At 37.3% G+C, this 27,970-nt stretch overlaps 1 protein-coding gene across 2 annotated transcripts in view; it reads left to right on the top strand.

The window, feature by feature from the left end:
- LOC122809132 (cytoplasmic phosphatidylinositol transfer protein 1-like) overlaps nt 1-27,970 on the top strand; it is a 641,537-nt gene that overhangs the window by 311,429 nt on the left and 302,138 nt on the right. Inside the window, exons 2-5 of one of the 2 annotated variants that reach the window (XM_044080408.1) lie at nt 3,141-3,284; nt 9,229-9,317; nt 12,773-12,780; nt 26,786-26,857. In XM_044080408.1, the coding sequence (XP_043936343.1) occupies nt 3,157-3,284; nt 9,229-9,317; nt 12,773-12,780; nt 26,786-26,857 (297 nt within the window). In that variant the 5' untranslated portion in view covers nt 3,141-3,156. Of the gene's footprint in view, nt 1-3,135; nt 3,285-9,228; nt 9,318-12,772; nt 12,781-26,785; nt 26,858-27,970 lie in introns of both variants that reach the window. The other variant, XM_044080400.1, reaches the window with a different exon arrangement.

The following is a 27,970-nucleotide window of genomic DNA, read 5'->3' as shown; positions in this document are numbered from 1 at the left end:
GAGAAACTACACCATTACTTAGCCAGCCTTTATTATATAATTTATTTTTATTCTATATATGTAACCCCTTCTTTTTATTGCCCTCATTTATTTGTTAATTTATTTAGCTTTTAGTTTTGTATTATCTTATTTGCATGTTACATTATTTTCTGGTTCTTTTTGTAACCCTGGGTTGTGACTGAAATGGGCTCCTTTTTTTGGATCAGTCTGCTAATCTGGTTGACAAACAAATAAATAAAAAAATAAATAAAATGCATATAACCCCTGCTCAAATCTTGCATTAGCAGTTTGGTATTCTGTTTTGTTACTTACTGATTATTTAACTGCCAATTTTCTATTAGAAATGCTCCTTCAGCAAATTGGAATGAATGAGTCACCGTTTTATTTACTCCATTTTGGCTGGGTTACAGCAATTCAGCTGCTACAACCAGCAGTGACAGAATCTGACCTTTCTGAAAATAAGTCACCCTGTAAACTGGCTAAACTACTTATGACAAGCCATGCCCTGCTTACTTGCTAAGAGTTTTGTTATGTCACAAGTGCCCATACCACATAATTGTTCCTTACTGACGCATCTGCAATTCTTTAAGATAATTATGTGTCATTTAATCTTCTTAAACAATTGACTTGCATGTTTTTATATATAAACACAGCTGTCAGGGTTGTGGTGAATGGTTTGGAACAGCATGACCTTATTGTTTTCTTTCCTTAATGTAGCTCATCTATATCAACCTACTATACTGTGTTGAGTTGCCTAAGAAGAAAGCATCCAGGTTTCTCTTGCTGAAACTACTTAATCCAGTGTATACAACTGTGATGAAGTCATTTGTTTCGAGAGCTAATCCTAGTGATTAAATTGTTACTTGCACTAGAAGCAGCCATGATTTTGAGCCATATGTAAGGACAGGTCCCAGTTTTATACAGTGTCTTGACAGACACACTCATGCTATACTAAGGCCTGCCATTAAATGTTTCCTTGTTATGCAGTTATAGTTACTAGAAACGCCCAGCTGGGCACACATACAGTACGCTATGAATCTTCCATCCTTCAGATAAATAGCACTTTTTTCAAATATTGTTGTTTGTTTTGTTTTGGTACATCAATGTGATTTAATAAATTCTACAATGCTCATCTATTTTACACAGTTACTGCAAAGAAAAAGTGCTACACTTACCTTTTAAGGCATTCTTGAATTGCTTATAGTCCAGGGTTTGATTTCCTTAGGATCCATTGGCATATGGTCTGCTTCTAAGCAAGTCACTTAACCAAATAATGCTTTCAGGAAAACATGAAGAAGATCTACATAGATTAGTGCTTTATCTGGTTAAACAAATATAAATATACAAACAAGTCAAATAAAAGGAAATGTCCACGGTTCATGCAGCCAGAGCCTTTCTTAGGCACTACCAAGTCCTGCACTATCCTTCCACTAAATGTAGCTGACATCAGCAATTAAGTTTTTCTTTTAAACGGCAACTTCATATTACTTTTATTAAATAAGTGCATCTTTCACTACTGAATATTCTCTATAATTTCTCTACTGGATTTGCAGGAATTACACTTTCCTTTTGTTCCAGGTTCTGTTGTCTTGGTTTTTGCCATAAAAGGGTCTTTTATAGCTAGTACACACAAATAAAGTGCTTGCTAACTGGGCTCATCTATGGACCCTTTACAAGTGCAATGGCAGGATAACTGAAATATAAACAATTTAGTAGAACCAGTCAGCCACCGTACTTTTCGAAAGTAGGAGGCAATTCACACAGATATGTGAACATTCACATTTCTTTATTTGTTTATGTATTTGCATTTGTTTAGGTGTCGGTGGTGCAAAAGGTAGCCCACTCATCTTTGATACAGAATGCTATGGGTTCTATTCCCACACCAGGTCAATTGATTGCTGACACCACAGTGCAGCATAAGGCCCCATCTGCTTGAAGTGGTAGCTGCTCAGCTGGATGTAATAGATCCCATGGCACCTATCAAAAAGAGTAGAGGAAGTTCCCTGATGTCCTGGCCAAATTACTTCCAGTAGTATAAATAACACCTCACCTCGAGTCTCTCTTGAAAAGAGGCTACTATCCTAGTGGGCCTAACCCAGTCAACAAAAGATAAATAAATGTGACACCCTGCAAACTTAACAATACCAGTAACCTGAAGTCACGTTTGAACCTTAGACCATAGGACTTTGGAGAAGAGTTGGGTGGGTGGCCTAATGATTAAGGTGTTTGCCTTGCAAACACAAAGTACAGGGTTTGGGTCTCACAAGGGATAATTGGCTAGGCTTAAAATGGTTCACAAGGGCATTTAGCCTAGTACTAATCTATGAACCTATGAACAACTAGTCTACTATGCTGCCCATGATAGCTAAGTGAATAATGCTAATTAATCAACATTGCTCTGCTGATATGCTATTAAGGCTTGTGTATTTTATTGTAGTAACTGGGCATGAAATTCTGCCTGATTGGAACAAAAAATCAGCATGCTTATTTTGATCCATAGTGCCAGTTTGCCCACCAAGACTTTATCTACTACAGGTAAATTGCAACACTGAACATGGTATAGTGCACACTGGAAGATTAATGAATACATTTACATCTTATGAATATATAGAAACACCTGCATGAAATTTAATGAAAGAGTATTTTTAGTGTTTGATTGATAATGCCAAACATTTTGTGGTGAGCATGAAATATACACAATGAATGAAAAAAAATGAATAACTAACAACTATGGTAAACAAATTCTACATATAAAATGGTAAGAAAATGGGCACATGAACACTATAACAGGATTCCCTTTACCAATACAGTGTTATATTTAAGCCTCTGAAAACCAAATCAAAGAAGGTATACGGTAAAATCATGATAGCAAACAGAGCGATTAGACTGAAATGCATAGTTTATGTCATTGAGATGCGTTGGAACTTGCAAGGATTTATAAAGACGTATGTGAGTCGTTCTAAATAACAATACGATAGGTATTACACTGTAGTAACTTACTTTCAATCAGATGCTTTTGGGATACAAACCATGATGCATTATTTCAGATTTAGACAGAAAATCATTTTCAAATATTGCATACGTGATGCTGATAATTTATTGTTCCTTTTTTTCTATGTGCTTATATTGCTGCAGTATAGGATTGGGCAGCTTTACATGATTAGCAAACACAGCCATGAGCAGAGCTCGAATGGAGAAGGCGTAGAAGTGGTGAAGAATGAACCATACACAGATGAGCAGCATGGAACAGGCCAGTACACAGAAAAAAGGATCTACCTAAATGGGTAAGTGTGAACTGTTGAGAAGTGAAGAGAAGTTCATCAATCAAAAACAACGATTAAAAAATAAAAATACAGATATAGTTAACTGAACAGGGAGAAACAGTGAGCAGAATGCCTTCTCAAACCTACGTACTTGAAGTTTAAAGGGCCTTAGTAATGGCTTATTGTGATTCATGAGGAATACCTATGAATGAAAGGAGAAAGCTCATCCTAATATAGAAGAAGACATAGGTTCATAGATTAGTACTAAGCTAACTGCCCTTGCGAGCCATTTTAAGTCTAGCCAATTATCCCTTGCGAGACTCAAACCCTGCACCTTGCACTTGCAAGGCAAACATTTTAATCATTAGGCCCACTCTCCCAACCCAAAACCATAACACAACAACAACTGGAACTAATTTATCACATGCTGAATAAAATATTTCATAAATAAGATTACAACAAATGCACGCTTAAACCCGCATTCAGGCTTGTACAATGACTACCAAGCTGTCTTTGCTTATATAGTGCATCTGTCTATTACATTGCTGACTGGGTTTGAACAGTAGACCTGTTGCCAGAAGGCAGAGAGGCACACTCTGGAATAAAGGTTCAACTAGCTTTTTACCTTATTGGTTGAGAATGATGTCAAGAATTAGGTTTGCAATATAGCCACTGGGGAAGACTAAAGATGGAACTGGAATAGGGGACATCTGAGCAGAATTGAAGCAGCAGGTTTCCTATAAGGCCAGCAGGGCTCACACAGAAACGAAAGCTGACTGGTACTTATTTGTATCCGAGGTATAGACTGTTAACATAAACTCATAGCCCCACATAATGATGAGACTAAGACTACCCATTTCCTGAGAGCTTTACTTTCAAATACTCTATTGAAAACACACTTCATATAATTTGCAAAATCTTATAAAATAGACAAATTGCAAAAACCGTGTAAATGTTAACTTCAGAAGCATTTACTTAGTGATCGGGCTGTGCTCCAGTTTAAGTACTAAATGCCTTTCATACTATATTGGTTTTATACTGTTGCATATCTCTGAAAGAGAAAATGATTTCTTATTTGCCAAAAGCAAGGTTCAGAAAATGGTATAAACAGGCAAGATAGAGCAGGTACGGGTGAGAGGAATGTTGATAAGATGTTTCCATTAATATAGGAGAAGGCACACTGCTGGCTTGTGATATTGTGCAATCTTTGCTGTTTTATGATATTGCACAGTCTATGCATATTTGCATACAATGTTTTCACAACATTTCAAAGCAACAGTTGTAATCTACAAATCCACACATGTTAGATGCAAATTACCAGTGAATTAGCAAAACTGTGTGCCTTAACATAGTGTATAAGATAGCTCCATTCACAGTACTCACAAATATTTTACAATATTAATGCAGATATGAAGGCATTGCTGATATTTATATTAATTTATTTATTTGTGTATTTATTCACTCATTTTTACAAGAATATTTTTCTATAGTCAGAATTGTTTTAACAAAAATGTATATCTCAGAATGTCTTCATATTACATGTCATGTTACAATGTAATTTTTTTACTAACATCGCTGTTTGCATATGTCACCCCAATATTTACCTGGTAGTACACTTTTCAGCAATGACCATTTTCAGACAAAGCCTGGGTGAGATAACTAATACATACGTAAGCCATATGTTGACAGTAAAAAAAAGGCTTGCATTAAACACAGTAGTTACTTGGTATACACTGTAGTGAATAAGAGAGATATAAATCAAGAATTCTTTCCAAATGCAATACAAGAATTGAATGGTATACACAATATTGTTTCCAAAAGCATTATAAGAATTGAGTTATATATAAGTTGTGCAATAATATATCGTTGAAAAGGAAGATGGAGACTTTAGGAGGAAGACTCAGGAGAGAAAAGAAAAAGGTTATCAAAGTTTAGGTGATGCAAGCCCTTTAGAGGCAGGAGCATTGAACTTCTCTGAGAGGGAAGTTTTTTAGGTGAATGCTGAAGCTGGGATTAGAAAATATTTTTTTCTAGCAGGTGGAAAGATATTGTGGATGGGTAGGCATGATAACTGCGAAGGATTATTTTGTGCAGGGCAGGTTAAGAGGTCAATGCTTGTATTGGGATGGACTGAGAACACTATGCACAGACAATTTCCCACAGTATCTCCAGCCAGCTTGGTTGACATGGACATCCTGATGCAGTGTAGCAACTGCCTCATGTTCACTAACAACTCTCTACTCCTAGCCCACACAAACTCAACATGTGAGAGATGCAACTATATTAAGAACCTTGAATCCATGTTCCTTTTTTTACACACCAGTCAGTACATATGTTTGTCAGCATGCACACCGCACCTCCTACTCCACCCAAACCCACATCACACATACCTATATATGCGGAGGTCCTCACCAGAAACATACCTAAACACCAAAGACCTGACAAACACAAGAGTTCTACACATACTTCCTCTGCAGAACACAATACACATAACAGCTCATGCACCAGTGTCTCACCTGTCAAGGCCTTTAGGCAAACTATAAAGCCAAACATATTAGTCATATGTGATTCTATCATGAGACACACAGATGTCCCTCTCACCAGGATGAATAAGGAAAAGGTCATGGTCAACTCTCTGTCAGGTGCCAGGATATGCCAGATCACACATGCACTCAAGTCTCTCAACAACAAGTACTGTTATGGCTCCATTATAGTCCATGTTATGAAAGACTTGAGACGTACCTCTCTGGACAATATGAAGAGAGACATTACCGAGTTCTTGGACTATGCGTCTCAGCAAGTATGCTCCTAACTTTAAGCAGCATTTTGCCTTTACCTAGCATGATGCCTCAATATAAAGAGAAAATGACTGACTTCAATAAATGGCTTAGTTTCTGGTGCCATTCTAAGGAGGTCCAGTGTCTGTCAGCCTGGGATGGCATGACTGGCAGACCTTTTCCAGAGATGGTCTTCATCTGTCACCCCTGGGATTTCATCTACTGGCTAAGGCCCTTGCTACCTCCATAGTGCCTTTTTTAGGCAGTGTCTCAAGGAAAAAAAATCCCAATGTAAAAGCTCCATCTAAAAACAACCTCATGGTTATGCTGCTAAATGCTAGGAGTCTTAAAACAAAACTACACTTGCTGGAATCAGTCCTCACCTTGGAAGATGCGAACATTTGTGCAGTCACCGAGGCCTGGTTCAAGGCTGTGAAGAGCACCCCAGCCATACCGGGTTACACCTCCTTCCACATGTTCAGACCACAAACTGAAGACATAAAAACTAAAGGAGGCAGTGTTTTAATATTCATTAAAGATAAATACACCTCCAGATTGGTTAAATAGTACGATTCCCTGAAGATACTTATTAACTGTTGGTAACACACCGATTCAAGTCATTGCCAGCTACAGGACCTCCTCCATGAATCAGGATACCCACTCTGCCTATTTGGACCTATTTGAGTCTATCAGAATACATCTGAACTCCATGGTTTTGGGTGACTTTAACTACCCATCCATTGACTGGTAAATTACTTGTGCTCAAACTCACTTGCCCAAAGGTTCCTCGACTTTGTTAACCCCAGTGCCTGGATCAGCTGGTTGACATCCCCACAAGGAGTGCCAACATACTGGATCTGGTGCTTACCAATATGGAGGACCACCGTAGCACCCCCACTGTGAGGTTTTCCTTGTTGAGATCTGACCACATATCAGTCTCATTTGAAGTAACTATTACACACATCTGAACCCCCCCCCCCCCCAGCAGAAACTTAACTAAAAAACCTCTCCAAAGCAGATTATAAACTCTTACAGGATGGTATAATTAGCTTCACTGCACCTCCCCCTTCAGATGGAGCTGGCAATTATGCCGAGTTCTACACTAATATTTTATACAAACACCTGTAGAACTGCAATGACTCAGCCGTACCTGATAAGACCAAAACAAGCTCCTCAAGGAAAAGCAAATCTGCTTAGTAGACAACTGCCATTAACAGGCTTTACAATAAGAAAATGAAATTGCTATCTAAGAGTAAGAGGGAGCCAACCCTAAACTGTAAACACTCCCTCCTCAACTTAAACAAGCAAATAAGACTTATTGTGAAGTCTTCCAAAGCAAACTATGAATCCAAATTAGCTTCCTCAACTAAAGACAACCATAAGACATTCTTTAGTTACATCCGTAACCTAAAAGGAAAGGCCCAGATTTGTGCTGAACTGGTAGATAATGATAAAACCCATACTGATCCTGTGGACATAGCTAACCTGTTGCCGACAGGTTCTGTGAAAACTTTACTCCCTTTTCCCCACCACAAATATCCCACAACATCCCTACCCCCTGTACCCTACCTTGTATCTCTATAGAGCAGATTAGAAACATCCTCTCTAAGACCAAATATCACAGCATCAATGGGACCTGAAAACATCCCAGGCTGTGCCCTACACGGGCTCCAACAAGAATTAGCAACACCATTGGGTGCTCTTTTCAGTCATAGACTAAGCATCAGCTTCATCCCCAGCTGAATGGAAAATGGCCACCATTATTCATACCTCTCAACTGTACAGATTTTTGCAGAATGTCCAGATTTTTGCCTCATATTTCTGGCCATTTTCTCATATAATTGTGGTTTTTCTGGCATATTAGTGGCAAAAATGAAGGTCTGTGTCCCACTATTATTTATGCTTTTGTCCAGATTTATTACTCTGGACACAGGCAATAGGTGCTTATCATGGAAATTAGGGTAGAACTCGCCTAAGCTTGTAAGGTCCCTAGGGCCATTAGCCTAGTAACTTCTTATGATCCTACGATCCTATAAAAGAATGACAATAAGAAGCAAAAACACATATTAATGTACCATGAAGGAGAAACATGAAAAGAAGATTGATGAACACTCTACTTCAGATGTATACAAACATTTATTAGAATGGTAGCCATAAAAACAGTAGGCCAGATTCCAGAATTTTTGCTCTGTGTAAGTCTGCCCTGATTCCAAAACACCTGCTCTCAGTGTACGTGATTTACATCAGTTGAACGTCTGTCTATAAACAGGCTTACTATGAGGACCAGAATCCAAAACTCCTGCTCTCAGCCTACTGTCCTTGTAAGTGTCACTTACACTGACAGCAAGCCTATTGGAAATGGGACCATTATTTAATTAACTGTCTGTTTTTTTTCTGGGACATTTAGCTAAAGGAAATATTTGCATGGCTGTTAACTAAGACAAAGGTTGTAGACACAAGAGGTGTTTCTCCTCATGCCATCTTTTGGTAAGAGTGATGGGAAGGCCCTAGAACCTATGATTATTTCTTTTACATCAAGATTCATGGTCTTTTTTTGTGCAATAAACCTGAAAGATTTGTTTTGTTTTTGGATCATAACCACTGTGTTCCATTTCTTTGAAGACATAGTAGAATATTATATACCATATATTTAGAAACATTTATATAGCCTACCTAGCTATAAGATAGCAAGGTATAAGATCTGCCTATTTGACAGGTATGGCATATTTTTCTATGTACTTTCACTCAAGCTCAGTATAAGAGCTGCTATTATGATGTTATTCAATTTTCAGACAAGGCTCAATTAAAAAAAAAAAAAAATATATATATATATATATATATATATATATATATATATATATATATATTATATATATATGTATACTGGATGATGGTATGATCATTGAAATTACTTGTTTTTGTCTGTATTGTACGTTACGTTTTACAGTAGATGTCCTGAAATTACCTTCAGCAACTTTAATTATAAAATTTGAACTTCTCAGGAGAGTACTTTTAAGCAAATTATTTTTATTATAAGGGAGTATGTATGACTTCTACTGAAAACATACTAGTGAATAACTTACCTCAAAATAAGTTTATAACACTTAAATGCATTGTGTTTGACTATAATCTTACCTTTCTTTTGTCTCTTCACTTATTTTTCCTCATTTCTTTTTTTAAATACTTAGTAAGTTGCCAGACTGGATAAAATGGTTCATCCCAAGAATCTTCTACTTGACGGAAAGAGCATGGAACAGCTACCCATTCACACTTACAGGTACTGTATCTAATTAGGGCAGAATTAAAATCAAATTTAGGTGCAGGGAGCACCATGTAGTACATCTTATTCAGGAAGGTTCTTGTGTTCTTCAAGCAAGAGATTTGAGAATAAGTTGAAAGGTTAGTCATAGCCAACCACTCTGTAATATAATATTCTGGCCTAAGGTTTGGGACACTTACCATAGTTTCAGCATTTGTTAGTTGTGCTTGATATAGACTAGTATTGTCCATCACGGTAATGATTTCTGTGGTCAAAGAATACAGTTTCTGTTTCTTGTCATTGAAGTAATTAGTAGCAGTGTGCTTTTAAGGTCAAATATATTGCAAGACCAGCTGAAAGTGGATGTTGAAGCATAGTGAAGTGGGCATCCACTGGTGGTTGGTGATAGCCAATCAATGTAAGCATATGCACATCAAAAGAATCTGGCAGCATGTTGGTGGTTTGAGCACATAGTATTACAAATAATTTTATTTCTGTACAATGTGACAAGATGCAATAAAACATTAACATTTAGCATGTACTATGCTGTAAGCAAATTGTGTAGGAATTTACAACTGTAACTCCCTACTGTGACTGCTGTGGTCTTCCTGCACTTTTATCCAGTAAACTAAAACATGAATACAATAGGATAGAATGGCAGCAGAAATTGTATAAAACATAAATTTCTTCATAAAAGAAGAATGTGGGATCATGAGTTACCAGTGTCAAAGGAGTTGGTATCACTATAGAGGTAGAGCCAAGTGCTTATTAACTACCAGGGAATGGAGGGTAAAATATGGTGACGAACAGAGCTCTATTGTGGACTGCTGAGTATACAATTACTACTAGATGCAGGGAAGAGGAAGAAGATATTTAATTTGGAAATAGATGTTAACAAGTTTAAATGAGGAGGGCTACATGGTCAACTGCAGGGTAAATGTATGCAGACATAAGACAGACTCAACTACCTATATAAATATTGTAACACAGGCCTATACCAAACATCTTGACAAGCACTGGGTGTTTCAGTAAACAAACAGATTACAGGAGGGGAACTGCTCCTAGCTGCTGGTAAGGTATGCAGCTGAACTAAAGGGCACTATAACCATGGGAAACTATGCTTCATTAGCCCTATAAAAGGGCAGTAGGTGTTTCAGTAAACAGGCAGGAGCACTTGTGGTTTTCAGTAAGGTAGGCGGCTATTGTTAACTAAAGGGATAGCTTAACCATGTCGATAAGTGCTAGCTACAATTGGGCAGATTGTACCAAGTGAGGGAAGGCACTGGTAAGACAGAAAGTCATTGTTTCTAACCAAAGAACATTATCATCCTGGGTGTTATGCTGTTTCAAATTGTGCAATGTCCTTGTATAAGTAGTGGTACACATAGTTCAGGTAAACTAATCTACAATGTTGCATTAACATCTCAGAGTGTTCTGTAATATAAAAGGGGTCACCAGTCAATGTATCAAGGCTAACAATTGCAGCATACTTAATATATTTCATTGTAGTGTCAATCACTTTGGATTTGCACTGATCGCTATGGTCTCCTGCCTATTTTTTTTTCCATGTTTATAAAGACAGTGGCATTTGATCCATATTTGTATATGTCTTTCACACTATGTAATACCACCGTTATGCTGAAAGGATTCAGCCCTTAACACATAGAAGAGTACGGTTATAATTTTTGATAGACTCATACCAACATTATAGCTGTGATGTATCTGATTTAAAACAAATATCTATGAAACCTGTGGCACACCATAAATACGAGGCTACCATCAGCTACTTCCCATCCTCTGTTGTTTCTTGGCTTTATAATTAGTGTTTTGATGTGTTATTCAATAATATTTATTAATGTGTCTGCTATAGCTGTTGAATAATAACTTTTAAATCTTATGCTTTTGCGAAGCTTCTTGTCATTCCAGCAACATTTTCCCAGAAATATGGAAGGAACTCATCAATCCATCATTTTAAATAAGTCTTTTGCTTTATGTTTGCACTAATGTCGACTTTACAAAACAGAATATTTAACTTCACTAGTATTACTATAAGAATGAAATAACAAAAACACCTGACTACAAATGTTGCAGTGCACAGACCACTGAGATTAAGTTCTGATATCAAGAAGATATAAACTTGGTAATGGCTTCCCTAGAGAGAGAGAGAATCAATTAAAGCAATGCTAAGGGATAGTGCTAAATTTTTAAGTATCACCACTAAAGTCTGTCCCAATTGGGTTTTGGGCTAAGGACTAAAAACAGACCATGCCAGATGCAGCAAAACAGTGACAGAGGATAAAACAGCTATGTTTCTGTCTGATGTCCATGCCTATCAACTGTCCTGGAGTGTGTCTCATATTTTTCTCTGTCCATAGAACACTTTTTAATTTTCTGGTAAATCACTGAGGATTACATTCAATCAATAATTCCAGTAATTAAAATTTCATCATTTTTATTTTTCAGAAATTGCGTACGGATACAAATCCTGTTGCTCTATTTACTTCTAAGTGAATAAGAATAATATGTTAAAAACTGTCCCTGATTTTAAACTATCATTCCCTCATTAATTTTGGATTTATCCAAAATTCTTGAGCAAAGAAAACAAGAGGTGTGTTGCTATCTGTTTGACACAACTGTGCTTTACTGGGTCTTCTTCTAAATTTCAAAATGTTGACTTTCTCATAGTCAAGACCATAAGATTGAAGTTTTGAAACTTCAAAATTTAAATAAAAAAAAACATTTTTTATTTTTTTTTTAATGTTTTTACAGGCGGGCAAGTCCCCTGCATTCCCCCCTCCCCACTAATTAAATGTACCAACTCCAAGATCACACTACAGCAAGAAAAATGTTTAATATACCATTCCATGCTGTACGACAATCTGCATTTACATGGTTTGAAGTTTCAAAACTTCAGTCTTATGGTCTTGACCATAAGAAAGTCAACATTTTGAGAGTTTGAAATTTAGAAGTAGACCCACTTTACTGACCTTCAAAGCTGGTAAAACACTTTGCACTCCTACATTTTTTTTCTGTAACTGGTATTACATGAAGTAGATAAAGCTCCATGCACTTTAACCTGATTGTAATCATTATTATGTGGTTTCAACATGTATCTCAAGCTTCACTCTTAAAGCAAATTTCTTGGTATCAATGTCTCAAATGTAATAATCTGGTTGTGATTGATGACCGTGATTATAACCCTCGATGTAGAAATCATAAGCAGGACATAAAGCAGCCATGCAGAAGAGCATTTAGATGTGTTCCTGCCAGTACCAGCGTGGACTTCTTTGTATAGAAATATGGCAGAACTGGGTGCATTAATTGATTTATTAGAAACTAGCAGATTAACGCTGCATCAAACATTGTTTTTTCCTCACTTTTTTCCTCACTGTTACCATGACTAATAAAATGTCTCTATTTTTCTATTTTTTTATTTTCTTGTGGACCTTTCACCATTTGATCTACTCCTTCAGAATATACGGTAAGATATAATTTCTTTTCTTCTTATTTTCAGTTCTATAATCAGTCTTTGTTCTGTAGATGATGTTGTTATAAGAAAGAATTGGGGAAACTGGTTAGCACTGGGTGGATACACTTAAGAAAAAGGACTTTCCTATTCCTAATGGAAACGGAGTTATTTTGGAAAGTGTTATTGGGACCACAATATTATACCATGACAACTTTGTTTTTGCGTATTTGTTTAATTACAACAATTAAAACTCTTATTTTAAATTCAAACTAGTTTCACCTTCCAGCACAAACTCTGAGGTTCTGATACAAATATTTCAATAGACCCATCACTGTACTAATTAAATAATTAGCATAAGATGGCTAAAAAATTATTTCATAGTACGTGTATTCTATTTGCTGTTAATTAGCACAGTTTCTTATTTCCTCCACTGCTGTATAGTTAAACAGCATGAATATTCAATGCACTGATAATCCATGGCATGCTACTGTGACATCAAAACTTTCAGTGTTTAACCATTTTGTCCACATTACATATTGAGATGTACCTTGAAAGCCATCTGTGCTTTCTACTCACAGGAACTTTTATCTATTTCCAGCCATGTTTATTATAAGAAGCATCATTAGCAAGATGACAGATAACTCACAGCTCTTTTTAGTATGAAAAAAATTTCACTGGCCACAACAAGTATTACAATATTTTTTTAACAAAAGTGAGAACGGAGCATAAGTAGCAGTGCTTCTCTCTTACATCATTCATCTGTAAGTAACAAATGATAGTTACAGCAGCAAGTGAGTTGAAAATTAAATGTCAAGTTATTTTTGAAGAGGAATTTACTACCATTCCTCCATCAATAACAAAACATTTAAGACACTAGTTATGCAGTCCATAGATTAAGGCAGGTTTGGAAAGGTGGTTAGTCTGTGAAATAACAACTGGAATATTTCTCAGTAGGAAAATATTATGACTGTTTAAGGAAATAATGCATAGATATATATAGTGAGAGTTCTATAAGTATAAATATATTTACATAGACAGATATACAGATAGATATATCTATCTTTCCCCTATTGAATATAACACCCTAATTCTTACATAAACTCTTGTTTTTGCCAGTTTGTTTTGTACTGATTGATAAGTCTTGTTTATAATAGTATATTAGTACTTAAGTAGTAATTAAGCTTTGTATGCTAGGACGTTTTCCTAATTATGCATTTCTCTCCGTTTATTCTGTATTTTATATAACGTGTACTGTTACTCACTGAGCCTTGTTCAAGGCTGATAAGAGCCAATAGACCAGCCTACCTACTCAGTAGGTAATAGGTAAGTAAGTAAATAAATAGGGAGGTAAAGACTTAGGGAGCTAAAGTGAATCTGTGTGTGTGTGTGTGTGTGTGTGTGTGTGTGTGTGTGTGTGTGTGTGTGTGTGTGTGTGTGTGTGTGTGTGTATGTGTGCATGTGTGTGTGCGAGTGTATGTGTGTTTTCACAGATACAGTAGGCATACCTCCTGATTGTATATTTTATATCACCCAGTATTACTCAAAGGCAGATTATCAAGGCTGTGGTTTTCCAGTTATGTGTGTATATTTCTCTATACATTATATCTATGTATCATGTATATATTTATAGCTATATTCATCTACATGTATATATATATATATATATATATATATATATATATATATGTGTGTGTATATATATATATATATATATATATATATATATATATATATATATATATATATTAGGTTCATAGGTAGGTACTAGGCTATCTGCCCGAAGGCATTTATAAGCCTAGCCAAAATGTGTTGGCTTTCGCCGCCCCCTTAGATTAGTTCCCTGTGCCTCTGTCCAGCAGAGCCATTGAAGTGATCCCTGGGGTAAACTTTCTGTTTCCCATCCACTCATCAAGGTTTCTCTTGAAGAGGGTTAGCGAGGAGCTCTGCCTAATGTAGATTGGAATCTTGTTCCAGAGCATGGGAAGTCTCTGGGACAGGAATCTATCCCTCCAGCATGTCCTATTTATTGTTGTGGTGAGGTTTAGATCCCTGGAGCATGTGGCTCAAGGGGATATGGTTTTCTTTAGGTGGACCATGTCCATCAATTCTGGGTTGGACATGGCCTTGTATGTCAGGCAGAGATCACCTATGAGTAGGCGGTATGCAACCGAGTACAGCTGGAGTTTCTTCAGTCAAGCTGCATAGGGCATCTGCTTGAGGCCAGTGATCCTCTTGGTGAGGAACTTCTGTGGTCTTTCCAGTTGTTGCAGGTGTCTTGTAAGGTACATCCCAAATGGGGCATTGTACTCTATGATGGGTCTGATGAGTGATGCATAGAGGGGGCAAATGACCTCTTTTGATCTGGATGCAAACCCTTTTGTGATTAGGTGGGCTACCACTTTGGCAATGTGATTATCAAAGAAGAGGTTACTATCTACTTGGGTCCCCAGATCCCTTATTACATCTTCCATATTTAGGGTGCTACCACCTATGTGGTAGTTTGTGGGTACTTTGTTTTTTCCAAAGAGGATGACTATGCACTTTTCTGGCATTTAGCTTGAGACCATGGTTTTGACACCAGGTATCTGCCTCAGTGAGACCCTTTTGGAGGATGTCTGTGTCAGCCAGAGAGTCAGTTATAGCCCCTAGTTTGCAGTCGTCTGCGAACTTGGTGAGCCATAGTCCTCCTGTGCTTGTCTGTACCTGTGAGAAGTATATGCCGAACAGGAGAGGTCCTAGGACTGAGCCCTGTTGAATGCCACTTGTAACAGGTTTAGAGTCAAACCTAGCTCCTGCAACTCTTACCATGTGGGTTCTATCCGTGAGCCAGTTGGCAACCCATCTCATGACATAGAGGTTTACATTCAGGCTGGTGAGCTTGTCTATAATACCTGAGTGGGGAATAGTGTTGAAGGCCTTTGCGTGGTCTAGGTAGGCTGTGGGAACCACCTTTCCCTCGTCTATAGCCTTGGTAACTGTCTCAAAGAAGTCCACCAGGTTTAGGAGGCATGATCTGCCCTTAACAAAGCCGAACTGGGTTGGGTCCAGTGTTAGGAGGTTTCCAATGTCTCTGTTAATGAGATCCATGATGATGCGCTCCATAGCTTTGCAGACCAAGTGAGTCAGGCTTATAGGGTGATAGTTCCCGGGGTCCGTTGTGGCTTCACCTATGTGGAGCGGAATAACCGTTGCTGTGCGCCACTCTGTGGGCAAGTAGCCTGTGGAGAGGCTGAGTTTAAACAGTGTGTTTAGGTGAGGGGTTAGTTCATCTTTTAGCTCATGTAGGATGCAGCCTGGGACACCATCCGGTCCCATTGATGCTGTTTTTTTGGCTTTGGAAAGGGCTGTTTTAACCTGAGTGTCTGTGATTTCAGGAGTTCTACATACTTCTGGTATAGTTATGGGCCCTTTTGGGGGTGAGAGGGGGTGAAGTTTGCACTGAACCTGTCTGCCAGGGTGTTGGCTATATTGGTTGGTTCAGTATATTTTGTGCCATTCTGCATCAACTCTGAGCAGATTTGAGAATTGCCACTTAGATTCTTGACATAGCTAAAGAATGCCTTGTGGTTATCTTTGGAGTCCTTGGCAATTTTTCTTTCGAAGCTAGCCTTGGATGATTTTATGAGGGAATGTAGTTTCTTGTTGATACTGATCAGGGATGTCTTCCCTTCTTGGGATTTTACTCTTTTCTGTACTAGTTTCCTCCTTCTATTGTATAGCTCATTTATGGCAGGGATCCACCAGACTGGTTTCCTTTTCTTGGAGGAGCGAGTCTTGGTTTTGCTTGGGATAGCACGATCCATGCATTCTTGTAGATGCCCATAGAGTGCATTAGTAAAGGATTTTGCAGTTTGAACAGCGTTATCCTTTAGCATGGAGGCTTTGACACTTCCCACCTCAGTTTTAAGTAATGTGAAATTTGATTTTGAAAAGTTTTTCACAGTGGTTTCTTTGACCGGGGGTGGTGGCGGAATGTGGCTATCCAGAGTGATTAGTTTATGGTCAGATCTAACCAGTGAGAGGTTGACCTCTGGTGTGGAACACCGGTCACCCATGTTGGTGATGACCAGGTCCAATATGTTGTCACCTCTGGTGGGGGTGTTAACCAGTTGATCCAGGGTGTTTGTGTTTATAAATTCTAGGAAATGTTGGACCAGGGAGTTCATACTTGAGTAGTTTTCCCAGTTAATGTTTGGATAACTGAAATCACCCAATATCAGGGTGTTTGCTAGGACCTTTATGTTTCCCAGTGTTTCAAGGAATACGGAGTGGGGGACCTGGGACATGGTGGGTGATCTGTAGCAAGCTATAATTTGAATAGCAGTTTTGCCTGTTGTTAGTTGCACGTGGATGATCTCTGAAGCATTGTGCTGTGCCACTAACCTGGAGGTGTGGGTATCCTTGATGAATATGGATACTCCCCCGCCTTTTGTATTTCGGTCCTGGTTTTGTGGCCGAAATGTATGGTATGAGTTGTAGCCTGGTAGTGCTGGGGTGCTCTCTGGTGCCTTAAACCAGGTTTCTGTTACTGCACATATATCGATTTTCTCCATACTGAGGAGTGCCTCGAGTGCGTGCATTTTGAGGTTTAGACTTCTGGCATTGAGCAGCATTACCCTCAGTTTTTTGTTACTTGTGCTATTTACGGTGGTGGGTTTGTCTTTTGAGCCTTGCCTAAAAAAGGCACTATGGGGGTGGCAAGAGCCTTGGCCAGTATTCGAAAGCCTAAGGTTGACAGGTGCAAGCCGTCTCTAGCAAAGCAGTGTGGCTTGTCGAGCATGTCATCCCAGGCTGACAGACACTGGATCCCCTTTGAAGGACACCAGAAACTTAGCCAGTTGTTGCAATTGATAATTTTTTTTCTATACCGTGGTATCATTCTTGGTGAGGGCAGGATGCTACTCAGGATCAGGGTCATACCAGCCTGGGCTATGTGATCAGAGAGCTCCTCCATGTCTCTTTTCATGTAGTCCAGGGAGGTACTGCTCAGGTTATTCACACCAACACGGACAATGACAGAGTCATATTTGTACTTGTACTGGAGTGACCTGAGTGTTTGTGCTATGTGGCAGATCCTGGCACCCAACAGGCAACTAACAGTAACCTTCTCCTTGTTCAGCCTAGTGATTGGGATGTCAGTGTGCCTGACTATAGAGTCACCTATTACTAGTCTGTTGGGTATGTTATTTTGCCTTAAGGGCAGTGATTGTGTGACACATTGGTTTTGTGAAGTATGCATTTCATGGTTTGTGTTGCGGGGTGGCAGTTGCTTGGATGTCTGCTTTGGAGGTCTCTGTTGTTTTTACAGATTTTTATTTAGAGCCTCCGAGTATGTTTTTGTGTATTTATGTGTGTTTTTTGCCAGTGCTGGTTTCATAGGTCTATGTGAGACTGGTGGGTGGGATGCAAGTAATTCCATTCTCCTCTTGGCTGCCGGGTCCAGTCTTGGGTTGAGAGAGCTTAGCCTCCAGTTTGGTTGTATAATTGCATCTCTCGCATATATTAGTGTTTGGTGGAAGGAGGAGAGGGTTGAGTGTGTACATGAGGCAATTGTAACATTGCCTCAAAATGCCCAGATTCACCAGTTGGACTGGAGAGTACACCTGAAACTGCCCTTTGGACATGCCTGGATAGGTACAGTGAACTGTTTTACTGATTGGCTGGTAAGGTTGAATAGAGAGCCTTGTCCTTCTCTACAGTATAGGGAGGTCTAGTGCTAAGGTCTATTAGTGCTTGCTATGAGTTTTGGGCAAGTGCACAGATGAGAAGTGAATGATTGGAGTGCTTAAGTTGAAAGTTTGTCTAGTTCCAAGGGAAAAACTGAACAGTAGACTTTGTGAAGCCGGGAATAGTTATACCCTAGCTAACCGGCGCTGCCCAGCATGCAAAACCACGCAAATGTGGGTTTTATAGAAGGGAAATGAAAGAGATAAAAATTAACCCAAAATGGCCAATAAACTACTAATTACTGGGCTGAAACCACTTCTCCAGGGACAGATAGGCTGCTCAAAGCTCCTTCTCTCACAGTGAACAGAGAAACTTCCTTCTATCCAAGTAAGGTATGGGCAAACACAGAAACTTGTAACACAGCCCTGAATTCAGCACTAACCTGAAAACTGGACTATACTAGCTTAGAAAGGCTGGAAAACAAGTATATATTTTTTTATTCGCAAAATAAAGCAGATACAATCAAAAAACACTTTAAATGCACAGAAATGGATATCACACTTGAGTGTGTAGCCTACAACAGTTAAACAGGTAATTTAAACACAAAAACGACTTTGTTAAAGTGCAGGCAGTAAAATAAGTACAATATGTAGCTGAAACAAGCTTTTTAAATCACAGATTGGTGTTTTAGGTGGAATTAGCTAAAGACAGCAAGAAACTGCAGAAAAATCATAATCACTCCAAAGTCTCTCTTTTGTCTCTCTACGTAGGAGCTTGATGAGCTGTATATATATGTATGTATGTATATGTATATATATATATATATATATATATATATATATATATATATATATATATATATATATATAAAGAGAGAGAGAGACATACACATATTTATACAGAAATATATATAAATATATATATAAATCATTCTGTAACAAACAATGATAGTCCACATCCACACAATCTCATTTTCCCCTTCTTAGGTATATAAGTAGTTACTAAGTATGCAGTTTAGAAGACCACTAAACCCAATTTCCCAATTGTTCCAGAGCATTGCCTATTTAAATATGTTTCAAGTCATACAGCAGATAAATGAAGACAACGGGAATCAAACTCCAGACTACAGAAAACAGCTCTGTTTGAGCTTATATCATTAATCATCTGTGCTTAGCTCCATTCAAAACTATTATAATCAGGGAAAATTAAATAGAGCCTATTCTGTTCAAATTCCTTTTCATGCACAGGTTAGTTTAAGTGATGTAAAACTTAAAAGTACTGCACAGACCATATTAGTACTCCTCTCCAACATTTCTAAACTCTGTTCATAGTTCAGCTTCTAATGTTCTCCATCTGGGAAAACATTCCAGTTAAGCTTCTTCAAAAATACCAAAACCTAGGTAAACCTCAGACTTCTGCCCATTTTCCTTTCTCCACGCCCTAGATAAAATTATGGAAAAGATCATTAACAAGCAAGTAGAAAAGTCTGTCAGCAATCCTTCCTTCCAGACTATACCTTGCTGAAATCTTCCAGATAGACTTTACCAGGCTGTACTTTACTGATGTTTTGCAAATGTATCTACACAGTGTTTTTACAATTGACTTGTAATTCCTTTACGAACTGTAACTTTGCTGTGATTCTCCAAATGTATTTTTACCTGACCATGCTTTGCTGAGGCTTTTCAAATGTATCTACCCTGTATTTTACAATTGCCCTGTAATTTGTTCTCTATTGTATACTATGTGGAGCTTTTCTCCCCGAGCCTCTGCTGAAAAAGGACACGTGTCCAGTTAGACTTTCCCTGTAAACAAATGTAAAAATAAATAAATAAATAAATAAAATAAAATAAAATACAGACAAAAGTGTCACCTGCTGTCCAAAAAAATGCCATGTCTTCTAGAGAGAGGAAAGTATCATCAACTTATTACGGACTTTGACAAAAGGCACCTTGCTCAGTAAGTATAAAGTTAATGAATAACAAAACTGACCAAGTAAAAAAAAAAAAACACTCATGTAAACTATAAAATAAAAACAAAAAGCAGATAATGTGCACTCCAAGTTAATTAAAAATCACATTTAGCACTTTAGTCCTGATATGGACTTCCTCAGACTGTTTTAGGAAGTGTTCAAGTCAAGGATAAAGTTAATCTCAGAGATGATATTTTTATTACTTAAAGTAAGCTTTTGACTTAACTTGCTGGATAAAAATCTTTGGGTCAATATTAGGAAGCCAAAACATAGCTTCAGTGAGCATCTATTCATCAACACATTCAGTGAAAATCACTTCTGTGATTCACTGAATTCTCCAAGGGCAATGAAGTAGTTGGCCAACTACACAACTTTGCCATTTTCCCTACTCTACTATGAACTCAGAGTTGGTATATATAGTTGGGGGTGTGGGGGACACAGCCTCCCCACATCATGGGGTTTCATTGTGCTGAGGGGAAATTGTTTCATTGCCTTTTGAAAATTCAATGAATCAAACATAAAATGCCTATCAGATAGAACTGTCAGAGTTAAGACTGGGTCCTCACTTTCCATTACCTTCCCATTAACCAAAGATAATCCATGGAGCTCCATTTTGGCTCATCTGCTCTTCTTTATTTTTCGTAGACTTCACCTTGACTTACTTATATTCCTGGTAATACCATATGCAGATGACCCGGACTTAGACAGACCTAACTTTTCTAATTCATTTACAAAAACTAAATTGTATATAAGAGTACTCAACTAAAAATTACCATCAACTGCTCAAATAAGTTGTTAATATGAAATTACTACTTAGTACTCAAAAACTAACCTTTTTGGAACCACTGAAATAAAATTTAGTTCTGCATTCCTAATACATTAAGTACTACAATAACATTCTCATTTTAATAAGTAGGCATTTGATTAGACCAAAGACTAAAGTTTTAGGACAGTCCTCTGGGCATGGAAACATTTGCATTTTTGCCTCCGATTGCTTGAACTGTCATAGGTAAAGATATCCTGCATTCCTAACTTCATTATGGTTTACCTTTAACTGTATCTACCACAGATAAAAAACAACATTCTTTCAAGTCATAATTTGTTGGAAATGAAAGGCTGTCAACAGTATAGTTCTAAATTTCGATGTGGTTATCCAAATTTTTACTCACATTGGATGTGAACGGGTTTACCAGTCTGTACATTTTATAATGTGCAGTGCTGCATTATTATGCATAAAAGCTTGTAAATGTGGATATTTGTTAAGGAGCTACATGATGTTTGTATCCTGTGCAGTAGGGCTGGCCAAAACAATTAGGATACAGATTCTGACCATTTTGTTGGGGGTCCCTCTTCTGACCTCCCACCACCCCAACACCCCCTCCATTTGCTGGCTGCCTGGACTTCAGACTGTTAACTAGACAGTGCTCTAAACACAAATAAAGTAAAGTTAAGTGCCGCATAAGCAGTGGAGGCTGAGGGAATCAAACCATGGGCAACAGGAAACAGCTCATTAATCCTGTTCACCAGCTGCAAGATTGTTTCAGAATAGGTATCAGGAGTACATGCTTTTACTGCATATTAAAAATTAAACAAAGTTTGGTTGCCTGTGAAGCTGTATGTCCTCATTGTGCTTCATCAGGTGAATGCATTCTGACTTACTCTGGTTAGAGGATACCTGCACACTTCCCCCGTGTCTCTGTTACTCTCCCACAATTCCTTTTTTTCCTTTACTTTTTTCTGCCCATCCTTTCCCATTTTCCATTACATTGGCTCGATCCGTACTCTCCTCCATATCCCATGAACCAAAATAGTTTATGTTGCAAATGGTTTATTTGTATATTTCCTCAATAGATCATTCTACTATATGATATGACACTTTCGGGGGCACAGTGAAACTGCGGATAAAGTTGTTGACTCACAGCAAGAGATTCCCAGCTAGGGTTCCATCTGTGCTAAGTCTGCATGCCCTCCTTGTGTTCATGTGGGTTTCTTCTGGGTGCCCTGGTTTCCTCCCACATTCCAAAGACATGCAGTAGATGGATTCAACACACTAAAATAGCTATAGTTGTGAGTGTGCAAGCATGTAAGTGTGTAAGTGTGTGGCGTGGAATAACTGCTATGGCAGGGCTAGTCACACAGTGGTGTAAACTTGGTTCTAGATGACTGTCACACAGTGGTGTAAACTTGGTTCTAGATGACTGTCAATGTTGAAGTGACATCCCAAACTCATTTACAAAAATAGGAAAAGGGGTTGTGGATGTATGGATTCTTTCAAGTCATCTCTAGTAAAATGAGTAAATTCATCAAAGAAGCTAAAATAAAGAACACCATTACACCCTCCTATATGAAAGGAAGTGTTTGCAAGCTAAATTCAGAGCAGACCATTATCTGGGTTCTCTGTGGTTGAACCTGTTAAAACTACAAACCTTTCCTGGTTGTAAAGGAAGCTAAATCAGAGCTTCCCACTGTAATCTTAGAACACATGCAGACAATAGTGCTGTGCTTTGAGTGCTCAAAAATAAATTATCTGAAGAGATCACAGTTTCTCTATATCATGCCAAGACTATTGGTTCACCTTCAAAATCTACCTCTTACAAAAAAAAAAAAGTGCACATATTTTACTTCAAATGGCATTACTTAATACACATCCACCTAGAAAGGATAATTGTCAACTCCAACTATTATTGTGTTGAATTCAATGTCTTTTTAAATATAAAACGCTTACATCTGCTATAAAATACTGGAAGTATATCTATCCCTATAGCTATATTTGTCATAACGTTACATGTTGCAATTCCCATATAACAAGTAACATTGCAGGAGGTACAGTGGTGCAGCAGATAGCATTGTCACCTCACAGGAATAGGTTCCCTGATTTAATTACTGGCTGGGGTGCCTTCTGTGTGGAGCTTGCATGTCCTCTCTGTGTTCATGTGAGTTTCCCTCATTTGCTCCGTTTTTCTCCCACATCACAAAGACATGCAGTAAATGGATTGGACACTCTAAATTGGACATGTGTGTGTGTGTGTGTGTGTGTGTGTGAGTGTGTGTGAGAGAGAGTATATGGCATGGAAGAATAATCATGGTTGGGCTTGCTACCCAGTGGTGTAAACATTCGCTCTTAGATGACTGTCACTATTGAGGTGACACCCCAACTCTCGTGTGCAAAAATAACAAAAGGGCATTGTGGATGGATGTAACATTATGGCAATTATAACATGCAGCATTATGGCAATTATAACATGTAATATTATGACATAAGCTGTAGCATGTAGCATTACGGTACAAGTTATAATTGCCATATAACTTATAGAAGTATTAATGTGTTTGGTATTTAAGTGCTGAATGAAGCTAATTACTCATGCTATCGCTACATGTTTTTTGGAGTTTTTTTTTGTCTTTTTTTTTTTTTTTAATATTTCAGTTCTACTGTATTGATGAGAATATTTTTCTTTTTCTCTTGTTTATTCTTCCAGGCTAATTTGCCCATGTGGATCACTGCTTTGCCTCAATAAGCTATAGTTCACAGCTTGTCTACTCAGGGATCTAGAGACATAAATAAAGTAAACACTAATATGGTATGACTTATAATTTTTAGCTTGCACATTGTTGCCTCATATCCTGGCATCCTCTGTTTCTTTCATTCTAATCTTTGACAACTGCATACCCCTGCTCCCACTTGAACCTACACACATCAGTAATGACCGCTTCTTTTCTAATGTACCAGATTGTTCTTACTCATTCTTATGCCTGTTTTATAGTACACAGAACTATAAATATATATATATATATATATATCTAAAATTAACCGTACTCAAAAAAATTGAACGAAGAGAAGAAATTTTAACTAAGAAAAGAACTTCGTGACAATAAAAGCATTCAATAAAATAGTAAATAACACCAACAACTCTTGTAGAACTTTAGCGCTTTCGTCTTATTTATTATCAAGACTTCTTCAGAAAGACATGTTTCTGAAGAAGTCTTGATAATAAATAAGACGAAAGCGCTAAAGTTCTACAAGAGTTGTTGGTGTTATTTACTATTTTATTGAATGCTTTTATTGTCACAAAGTTCTTTATATATATATATATATATATATATATATATATGCGACATCCATATGAGCAAAACTGCACTACCGCGAAAGTGCATAATCACGAAAGCCGGTTTTCCGAACCGGAAAAAACAAAAAAAATAGTGATAAAATCAGTATTTTGCAGGGGGGCAAGCTCCCCCCCTGCACCACCCATATGGGGGGGCTGCATCCCCCACACACCCCTAGTTAAATAAACCAACTCTGAGATTGCACTACAGTGCAGTAACGAGAAATATTCCCATTACACGCTGTATGTAGATCTCCATGCAGTCCGGTCGAGCATTCACAACCTTGATCATATGGGGTCGGCCATATGAAGTTCGAGATTGTGGGAATTCGACCATTTACATTAGACCCATATATATATCTATATATATATATATATATATATATATATATATATATATATATATATATATAGATATATATATATCCTGTGTGCATATATATACACAGTCAAAATTTGCTGTAGTGGCTGTTTGCTATTGTAACGTTCAACAATATAGTACTCGCATTAACGGTTCTGCTACCTGATTTACGCACATACGTTGATCGCACACAGTGTGATTGACTATATGATTGCAAACCATATATATATATATATATATATATATATATATATATATATATATATACTGTGTATGTTTGTGTATATATATATATATATATATATATATATATATATATATATATATATATATATATATATATATATTATACATATATGTCTAGCTGTCGTTATTGTAGTTAACTAATCATTTGGTTGACAAGTTTGTGTGGCTGTAAAAAGAGTGATTGTATGACTGCACAAATGAATGAATGCTCTTTTTTTGTGAATTCTCAGCAGTGTGAACCTAAGTTGGATGAGTTCAGGTTTTATATAGGGTAACAATACTAAAAGATGAATCCCAAGTGGTCAGAAAATACTGTCTCCAAGCCTGCACTCAAGGGTCTTGTAGCTCTTGTTGGCCACTACTCACATTTGTACTCATATACGAGTTCAAGCAAGCCGCTATGGGGAAGGAGCAGGAGGGGGTTTAAGGTGAGGGAGCAGGAGCAGGATTTTAGGGTTAGAAAGCACAAAGGGAGTTTTAGGATTAGAGAGCAGTAAGAGAGTTTTAGGGTTAGGGAGCAGGAAAGGAGGTTTTGGTTTTGGGAGTGATCGGGGACTTTACTGTTAGGGAAGGGGAGGGGAGTAGAGTTTTAGGGTAGGAGAGTGAAATCTCATGTTGAGAAATGAGTGGGAGTTTTAGGTTTAGAGTTTAGATTCTGGTAGGAATATGCAGTTTTATAAGGTTGGTTGTTGAGATGGGGATGTAGAAGAAATAAATTGGACTAATGGGAGCTTGAGCACTTGAATTTTCATGCAGGTGGAAGTGAGCAAGTGCGTGTTTGTGTTAGTGGCATATGAGCAGCCATAGTAGACCCTTTATATAGTGAAGATATGTAATAGTGTCCAGGGATAGGAATGGTTGACTGAAAAGGTTGTGGCTGTGAAAATCTGCTACATTGTGCTATAGTAGTTAGTATGTATGTATGAGTGTTTGCAGGTTAAGTTTTCAGTAAGGGTTATCTAAGGGGATAGATGAAGTATTCTACCTGTTTGGTGTTGTGTACATTCTGTGTCCTTTTGTATTGCATTCTGGTACTATTAGGCAAGGGTTTTTTAGTAAAGTAATATATTGGGTTAAGACTAGGGGTAGGGGTAGAGTCACAATTAGGTTTAATACACATGATTAAGGTGGGATGCAATGCAACACCAACATCTGTGGTATCCTTAAAGATTATTATGTCTTTATACATTTACCATCCTGACTAGACTACTTTCCTCACAAAAATATCAGACCATGAGATAAAGGGGACTGCTGAAGCAGGATATGTTTCAGTAATTTTATGACAAATTAAAAAGCATAAAGACCTTGTTTTATATCCTATATTCTTTACTAGCTTTAGTTTGACAAAGAAAAAGATATTACTTAAGGCATGTAGGTGGAACATTCTATGTCAAATATCCTTCAATACATTAAACAAACCATCTACTTAAGTGAAGTCCAATGTATTTACCAATTTGATTTTGCCTGCAGTGAAATTATTATTTAGAAGATATGCTTCAGGATTACAATGTACTTTTCATATACTTAGTTATACAGCATTACAGTCAATTACAGTGACAATCATTGTGCTGCCTTTAAAACATATAACCATGTATGAAAAAGACAAAAAAATATAATCTATTGTAGCCAAAGACGTTCACTGTATTTCTTTTGTCTTTTCTTCATAAACAGTGCTCCTTCTTGCCAAAGTTTCACATCAGGATTGAAACAAAATTTGAAAACAATAATGGAAACAACCAACATGTAAGTTCTTCAACAGAAAATATTTCTGCTCTTTTATGTTTGTAATTCTATATGGTTGTAGGAGTACAGTATGGAGTGTTTAGAAGAGAAATATTAACTCCTGTAAACATGACTTTTTCCTGTAGAAAACAAATCTACTGTGTTACACAATGATAAGAAGTCACTTTAAAGAAAACCAACCACTAAGCAATTATCTCTCAGTACCTAACATAGTTGAATTTGAGGAAGGCAGAATAAACAGCTCATTTCAAGGTTAATTACAACTATCAATATCTGCTAATGTTAAAATGTGGTGGTAAACTGTTACTGTTGGTATACAGGAAAGAAAACCCAAAATGGAGAATGTGTTGCTGCAAGTGAATCTTTCAGCAGTAACGTTAAAAAGAATTTTCAGAAAATGTAAAAATAATGGCATATCAAACAAACCAGCAGGCTAGTGAAGGGTTTCAGAATTTGAGAGATATTTTGAATTGTAATTGTAGTTTATTCACATTGCATGCTACAGTATGTCGTAACAACTGCTTTTCAGTTTCTAAGTTTTATGTACTTTGCACACTCTTGTTCAATAGATAAAGTGATATACAATGGACAGTCAACAGGCTTTGAGGATAAACTCATTTTGAGATGTAAAAACATATATCCACTATATTCTAATACAGATCTAAATGAGGGGTCTCCTTACCTAGTCTTTTAGGTCATAATGCAGGATATATGTACATTATGAGCCTTTCCACATTTCTGTTTTAAACATAGATGACAATGCCCCATTAATATGATTTTGTTTGGATTTTCATCAGACATGGGTTTTTGAATTATATGTGTTTATGAAACATTTTTTTGTTTATTTTCATTATTTCCGAGTTAGCTTGCTTTTTGAATAAATTTACAATGTCATAATTGTTATTTTAATATAATTTAGAAGGGTGACATTTGATTGTTTTTGGTGTCCATAGCAGCTTACTGAAGACTTGCTTACAAGAATGCAGTCTTGAATTTGCATTATTGAACTGTACTTTGTTTGATTATTCACTAAATTCGAGGATTTTAGGCTTTAAGGATGATGGCTTCAAAGAAGCACTTTAGAAGCTGATTGTTTTAATTGTTTCACTGTCA

The sequence above is a fragment of the Protopterus annectens genome, chromosome 1.part1 (genome assembly GCF_019279795.1).
Source record: "Protopterus annectens isolate FY-2018-M chromosome 1.part1, PAN1.0, whole genome shotgun sequence".
NCBI classification, from domain to species: Eukaryota; Metazoa; Chordata; order Ceratodontiformes; family Protopteridae; genus Protopterus; species Protopterus annectens.
The sequence above is the reverse complement of the archived record's forward strand: the minus strand, read 5'-3'. Positions and strand labels throughout refer to the sequence as shown.